This window comes from Ruditapes philippinarum, unplaced genomic scaffold, assembly GCF_026571515.1.
Source record: "Ruditapes philippinarum isolate M1 unplaced genomic scaffold, ASM2657151v2 ctg10458_1_1_1_1, whole genome shotgun sequence".
NCBI lineage: Eukaryota > Metazoa > Mollusca > Bivalvia > Venerida > Veneridae > Ruditapes > Ruditapes philippinarum.
In genome coordinates this window covers 2,913-11,181 of record NW_026857067.1, presented here as the reverse complement: position 1 = coordinate 11,181, position 8,269 = coordinate 2,913, and the positions used below count along the sequence as shown (strand labels likewise).

Sequence of the window (8,269 nt, the reverse complement as noted above, 5' to 3'; positions counted from 1 at the left end):
TATTGTTTTGGAATTATGTTTGATTGAGGTATTATGATATATGTTTTGGTATTGTTTTAGAATTATGTTTGATTGAGGTATCATGATATATGTTTTGGTATTGTTTTAAAATTATGTTTGATTGAGGTATAATGTTATATATTTTGGTATTGTTTTAGAATTATGTTTGATTGAGGTATTATGATATATGTTTTGGTATTGTTTTAGAATTATGTTTGATTGAGATATTATGATATATGTTTTGGTATTGTTTTAAAATTATGTTTCATTGAGGTAATATAACAGTATATGTTTTGGCATTGTTTAAAATGCACTATATCGTCACAGTTATTTGATGATGTGATGTTTTTCCAGTACTTGAATGGTTGTATTGAACTGGAATTGTGCTAAAATGTAAAATGTCTGATTTACAGTTGTCATAGTTTCAACATTCTAGATAAGCGTTGTTATCATAGCTTTACAGTATAGTTAATTACATGACAATTATATGAGATATATTTGATACAATTAAGAACCAGTATGTATACAGTGATATAAAGGTATAAGTAAAGTAAGATATTGTTAGGTTATATGTTGAACATATCTTTCATAAGAATTGATTAATGTGGTTGAATAAATGGAATATTAGATCAACTGAGTAATGTCTAGCTTTTTGATGTATGTATTTTATGTCTGATTTGTTATATACTTCAATTTACATTACCAGTTATTTGTAGAATTAAAAGACATGCGATAAACCTTATTGGTTCCAGCACTTTTAAGTGTTGAAAATTGAGTACCGCTCAAGCCGGTGCTAAGGGGCATAAGGGATGTTGCACTTTTTTCATTTTCCCTCATTTACATACTCAATCAAATCGAGTTTGCAATTTTCATGTAATTTTGTTGTGACTCCAAGGGATCGCACTGTTTTCAGGTTTTTATTCAGTATATATATTTAATTTATATAATGTTTTATGTTGAAATCTTGTAAAGGTGATATCAAGATGTTGGTATTATGATACCTTTTGATATCATGAATAATTAAATCATATGATATTATGTATATATTTTCAGACCTACACAAACCTGCAATAAATTCCTGAGTAAGAAGCCAGGGTTTTTTGTATGTAAGAGCAAGTGAAATTGCTCTTTGCCTTACATACATTTTCTTGTTTTTAGACGCCCGGATTATTCTTTCAAAATGGATAATAGGTAAGCTTTTTTCTTTGCATGTATTTTTTTTAAATTTTCTTGAGTCTGTTTTCAATTTTCGTTCGATAAGGACATGTGTTTTATTTAAAGGGACCCAAGTGAAGTTTTGAAAGCCTAAAAACATAACATTTGAATTTCTTACATAAATGAGCTGGGACGCTTTAAACAAAAATATATGCAAAGATAGTAAAGAAATATACTTTGAAATAAATTGAAAATCGTATTTTCATAGCCCGATTTGAGTAAAACTAAAAAGCGTTTACACGCTTTTCATTTTGGGGCATTTTTTACAATTTGAAAAATTATTCTGGAAAAACGAAGTGCGCGAATGATCTAAAATTTTGCACAAAGATTAGTGGTCTAAACCTACATCCAATGGTACATTTATCTGGAAAAAATATTTTCAGTCCCATAAAAAACCTCATTGGAATCCCTTTAAAGCAAAATCTATTTAAACGAATTATAAAATGGTGTCATGCTGTCGCCTGCATTATTATACTATATCATCTGCTTAGATTTTAATTAATTGCAGTTTAATTAAACGGAATGAATGTATTTTTCTTTTTGCAGAGCACTTGTTAGTGCAGTACTTTTGTTAATTGGCATGTTTGGTACATCGGTGCAAAGAAGAGGTGATACAGGTAAACTTTGTAAAATGAATGACTAAATACCATGTCACTCATGGGTTTGTGAATAAAGTTCTATATGAATGTTTTAAAATGTAAAACTCACGTGCGTAAACTTTTAATTCCAAAAAGGCGTTCTATAACTAAACTAGTCTTTAGAATTATTTAGGTCATTAACCGCATTCTGCTATTTTGCTTCTACAATATATGTCTATGAAAAATTTTGAACAGGGAAGTTTCATTTGTAAACAATTAAGATTTTTGGCTCAGATAACACTGTAAAAGAGTAAAGTTATGCGGTGGAGGTAGTGAGTCACGTGTGAGTCACGTGTGAGATAGCACCGTTTTCCTCGGAATTCCATGTTGAACTCTTTCTTTGCTTCTTAGGTAGTTATGGGAAATAAGTATGTCATAATTAAATTGTAAACAAACAGACAAAGAATGTTTGGGGTTTGTTTTTAAATTGTAATCGTATAATTTGAAAACCTTACTTTTTGACATGTATAAAACGGATTTATACAATTCTCTGATACAAAATTGTATCTCTTTTTCATTTTCAAATATATCAGGTTACCTAATCATTGAGATTTGATAATAATTGATTTATTATAGATGAAACAATGATCCAAATTGCTTTGATATGATTCATGTTAAAAAAAACCCAATTGTTTCAATTAATTTCTAATATGGTTCAATTATAATTATGTATAAACAATTATTCAAATATACCATAGTATGATTCTATGATAAGTAAAATGTTAAATATTGCAAGATATTTGATATGGTATGTTTCATATTGAAAATACTTCAAAGATAATACACACCAAATGCTGCTGTATTGGGAGATATGGGTTGGAAACCAATATTTGTAAAACAGTGGGGTGCTGTTACAAGGCAGTATTGTAGATTTTTAAAGATGCATGACTCTAGATTAAATAAAAAAGTTTTTGAATGGGTTAAATTGTCATCTAATACAAGATGTAAAACCGGAATATTTCGTATAATGGAAATGTACAGAAAAATTGGAATGTTTAATATAGATAATTTACATAGATGTACTAAAACTGTTGTAGACACTTTAGAAAATAAGCTGTTACAGATTGAAATTGAGAAATGGAAGCAAACTGTAAACAGAGTTGATTCAGTAAGAGGTAATGGTTGTAATAAGTTGAGATCTTACAGACTTATAAAGTCTCATTTTGTAACTGAACACTATGTTAAAGAACCACTTCCTTTTCATTTTCGAAGTGCTATGGCAAAATTTAGATGCGGTGTGGCACCGATTAGATTAGAAACTGGGCGGTATGAAAATCTTAATGTACATGACAGAACTTATTTCAATTGTTTAAACTGTATTGAAGATGAAGAACATGTTTTACTGAAATGTCCATTGTACACCTCCATAAGAGAGGAACTATACACACAGAGTAGAAGAGTTTTTAATGGGTTTGATAATTTATCTGATAAGGAGAAATTTTGTATATTATTCACTGATGTAAACATAGTTAAATATACAGCCAAAGCCTGTTTTAACATTTTAAAGGAAAGAAAAATTTTACTGTACTGTAAATAAAATAAATGTCTTTTTAATAGTACAGTGTTTATTTTAACATTTGAATTGTATTAGTAGTAGTTGTGGGTATTTAAGATAGAGTGTTGTGGATCTTACAGATTGAATTTATTTTATTATTATACATTTTAGTATTTTAATTCTCTTAAATTTCATTAGAATTGTTATACAACAGACTAGTGAATTGTTTTATTGACTTTTAGACACATTAGTAGGAATATGAAAACTTAAAATGATAGATCCACAACATTCCCAATTCATTTATTATAAGTATGTATAGTATATAATCATATAAGTATGTAAATATGATCTTTTATTATATTTACCTATAGATGTAAGCTTTGCTTACACGTCTCTTATAATTCTATACTGAATGGCATATGTACTTTTACCAGTTTTATTCTTTTTTATTGTGATATATATAATGTACATGTGATGAGACGTAAATAAAATATTTGAATTGAATTGAATTGAAGATAATTTTAAATGATACAGTTTTTAAAAAAAGACATTAATTATTCTAAGATGCTAAAATTAATTTGAGTATGAGATTATGAGAGTTCTGCAAAACTATATAAACGTCATGATTATGCAATGAAAAGTGACGTTACAGACGTGCAGTATTATGAAATATTTTATTGAAATTTGCTTTTTTGTAAAAAAATAAATAAGATATGTAAAAAAAACGTTATGAATTTTAATGTTAACAGACAAATAAATTTTCCCATTTTTCTTCTAAACTACATGGAGGTCCGCTATGCTCTCCCTTATTTAGATTATATGTATATATCCTTAAAACATATGCATGTGCAATTCTTTAATTTTTGTTTTTAGTGCATATATTGTGTTATTATGCACTTGATTACCCTTTCCGACATCTTATTATCATTATGTCTTTCAGATGACATTGTGTCATATTCTATGAGACAGGGATATAAATATGATACCGAGATCAACTTCTTTGATTCAACATATGATGGTAACGTTAGCCAGAACTACCTTCACGATGGGCTTGGAAAGTTAACCGATGGGAAAATCGGGAACACACACTTTATGAAAGGAGACGAATGGATAGGCTGGAAAAATGATACATTTATCGACACGGGTCCGGTTGAAATCATATTCAAATTCAATACAGTTCGAAACATTTCCTCTGTCATGTTATTTTGTAACAATTATTTTTCGAAACACATCAGTGTGTTTAAAAAAGCGGTTATCCAATACAGTATTGGTGGGGAATATTTCAAACAGGGAAAAACGTTCTACTTTATACGTGACAGATTAGTAGAATATGCACGATATGTTATTATTCAGTTGGATCATATTATTGCAAAATATATATTATTAGAACTTTATTTTGATACCAAATGGATTTTAATCAGTGAGGTGAAGTTTGAATCTAGTAAGTATTTTTTTCTCGTCTGTTGTAACATTTGTGCTTAGTCAGCTAGTTGTAATATAAATGATCCCCATTATGTTTCCTTTCTAATATTTTAGTTTTTTCAAAACTTTTGGACCTTTGTATGAGAAGCTCATATAAAACGTCGATCTTTGCAAAATTTGGTCCTTAAGCAAAGTTTTCATAATTCCATGTAAAAAATGTTGGTTAGACAATACATTCAAAATTTATGTAAATTGGTTAGAGATATAACGAATTACTGGTGCATCGTGATACAGTGTGTCCTTGATTTATTAAGCGGAATGTTCTCAGCGGATTGTACCTTGAAATCATTGTATACTTTGCAATGCAATACACATTTAACCTTGTAATACAGCGATGCATCGGACAAGTATTGCAACACAACTACATTTTTAAAGACCAAAACATAAAAGGAAGAGCCAAATGAAACTTTTAACATGCGATTGAAAGCCTTTCCGATTTCATGAAGTGCGGTTTTCTTATTATATTATTTTATATATTTGTTTCATTTTTATTGATTTATTTTGTTATATTTTTACTTTTATAATAATAATTTATCTTATACTTAACATTTTTTATGTTTTTGTCTTGTAATGACTCATAACCTATGTTCACATAATTACAAAAGAATTTGTAAATACGTAACGTTTCAAGAATTAAATATCGCGATATGTATCGTTGAAGAAAAGGCAAAAAATAGCCCTAGAAGTGATCAATTTAATGGCAATTGAGGTGTGGCTTTATACAAATAAGACACCAGCGTTTATGATAATTAATTAAGCATTAGATTAGATTTAAATATCATATTTACTTATTGTTGTGAAGATTTTGGAATGAGAAGAAATAAGACTGTACAGGCATTGCCAGAAATATTATTTATAGGTTCCAACAGAACACGATTCTTTGAAAGTTATATTCCTGTCATGTAACGTAGCATTTTTTTTCTTCAAAATAACAGAACCAGCATTTGGAAACTATACTAATGAATTACCTCCCCCGACTCCTTCAGTTTCCACAAGAACAGTTGAACAAGCTGGCAAAACTGAGGGCCAAGAAACGGAGCCTGATCCAAACAACAGTGGTAAATAAAAAATATCTTTAAATTTTTTTAACTGCGACAATAAGTTAAACGGGATATTTCCCGAGTTTTCGGAAAAAAACTAGTTTAGTTTAGACTGAATTTTATTTTAGTTCAACTGTGTAGGATGCCCACACTCACGAATCCGTGCCTGGAACCAACCAATACTGAGCAATAAGTGTAAAGTTTCTTGCTCATTGAAACAGTTGCTTGCCCCTGACAGAGTTTAAACCCACACGACTAGAGATTAGATTAAGAATCTAAAATGTATGAGTATATGACGAGTAAATATTTGTCGTATAATTAATTATACACTTGATTGCCCTATCTATTTGATAGGGGAATCGTGTGTAGCATGTAAGGATATTGCTTTTTTGACTTCTTATTATCATAATGTCTTTCAGATGACATCGTGTCATATTCTATGAGACAGGGAGATAAATATGATACCGAGATCGACTTCTTTGATTCAACATATGATGGTAACGTTAGCCAGAACTACCTTCACGATGGGCTTGGAAAGTTAACCGATGGGGAAAAAGGAAACACAGTCTTTGAAAAAGGACACGAGTGGGTAGGCTGGAAAAATGATACATTAATCGACCCGGGTCCGGTTGAAATCATATTCAAATTCAATACAGTTCGAAACTTTTCGTATGTCAAATTATTTTGTAATAATTATTTTACCAAAGGCATCAGAGTGTTTCAAAAAGCGGTTATCCAATACAGTATTGGTGGGAAATATTTCAAACAGGGAAAAACATTTAACTTTATACGTGACAAATATATAGAATATGCACGATATGTTGTTATTCAGTTGGATCATATTATTGCAAAATATATAAAATTAGAACTCTATTTTGATGCCAAATGGATTTTAATCAGTGAGGTGAAGTTTGAATCTAGTAAGTATTTTTTCTCGTCTGTTGTAATATTCGTGCTTAGTCAGCTAGTTGTAATATAAATGCTCCCCATTATGTTTATTTTCTAATATTTTACGTATTTTCAGACATGTACGATAAAACATTTGGACCTTTGTATGAAAGCGCCTTTAAATAGAAAGCAACGTCCATCTTTGCTAAATTTGGTCTTTAAGCAAAATTTTCATAATTCCATGTAAAAAAATGTTGGTTAGACAATACATTCAGAATTTATGTAAATTGGTTAGAGGTGTAAAGAATTGTCGGTGTATCGTTTCTTTATGATGAATGTATTAAGCGAAAAGATATTGTAAATTGCAGTATTTGTGTACATCGCCATGTAATACGCATTTCACTTTATAATACAACGATGCATCGAACAAGTATTGCAATACAATAAAAAAAATTAAAGACCAAAATATTAATGAAACTTTAAGGATGTGGAGGCCTTGATTAATTATCCCCCGCCGAAAAGGCGGCGGGGGATATAGAAATAGTCACCGTCCGTCCTTCCGTCCGACATTTTTGTCCGGAGCATATCTCAAAAAGAATTTGAGGTATCAACTTGAAACTTCATAGGTCGATAGAACTCATTGAGGAGGAGTGCAGTGCACAAGAATAATAACCCTACCGTGCATAATTTTTGAGTTATTGCCCTTTGCTATTTTTCAAAATTAATTTTTGTCCAGAGCATTACTCAAAAAGCTTTTGAGATATCAACATGAAACTTCATAGGTGCATAGATCTCACTCAGGAGGTATGCAGTGCACAAGATTGATAACTCTACCTTTCATAATTTTTGAGTTATTGCCCTTTGTTATTTTTCATACTTAATTTTTCATGTGAGTCGAGCATAACTCAAAAGTGTTTGAGATGTCAACATGAAATGTCATAGGTGGATAGATCTTATTGAGGAGGATTGCTGTGCACAAGAATGATTTTGCTGTATCATTTTTGAGTAATTTCCCTTTGTTCCTTTTAATACTATTTTGTCCGGAGCATATCTCAAAAAGAATTTGAGGTATCAACTTGAAACTTCATCGGTTGATGGATCTCATTAAGGAGGAGTGCAGTGCACAAGAATGATAACTCTTCCTTGCATAATTTTTGAGTTATTGCCCTTTGTTATTTTTCAAAAATAATTTTTGTCCAGAGCATTACTCAAAAAGCATTTGAGATATCAACATGAAACTTCAGAGGTGCACAGATCTCACTCAGGAAGTGTGCAGTGCATAAGAATGATAACTCCACCTTTTACAATTTTTGAGTTATTGCCCTTTGTTATTTTTAATACTTAATTTTTCATCTGAGTCGAGCATAACTCAAAAGTGTTTGAGATTTCAACATGAAATGTCATAGGTGGATAGATCTTATTGAGGAGGAATGCTGTGCGCAAGAATGATAACTCTTCGCTGTATCATTTTTGAGTTATTGCCCTTTGTTCTTTTTCATACTATTTTGTCC

The 8,269-nt window shown here is 30.3% G+C and overlaps 1 protein-coding gene across 1 annotated transcript; it reads left to right on the top strand.

Annotated features, from left to right (window-relative positions):
* The first annotated feature begins 1,067 nt into the window (after window positions 1–1,067).
* On the top strand, window positions 1,068–7,247 carry LOC132748659 (discoidin domain-containing receptor 2-like). The gene is made up of 3 exons (XM_060738267.1): window positions 1,068–1,191; window positions 1,762–1,832; window positions 6,290–7,247. Exons 1-3 carry the CDS (start codon window positions 1,181–1,183, stop codon window positions 6,847–6,849), a joined length of 642 nt encoding a protein of 213 aa, XP_060594250.1. The 5' UTR covers window positions 1,068–1,180; the 3' UTR covers window positions 6,850–7,247.
* Window positions 7,248–8,269: the final 1,022 nt, after the last annotated feature.

Excerpts from the sequence above, each read along its gene's own strand:
- LOC132748659 (XM_060738267.1), top strand. Across the intron at positions 1,833-6,289 it reads GCAAAGAAGAGGTGATACAG|ATGACATCGTGTCATATTCT; the intron begins GTAAACTTTGTA and ends AATGTCTTTCAG.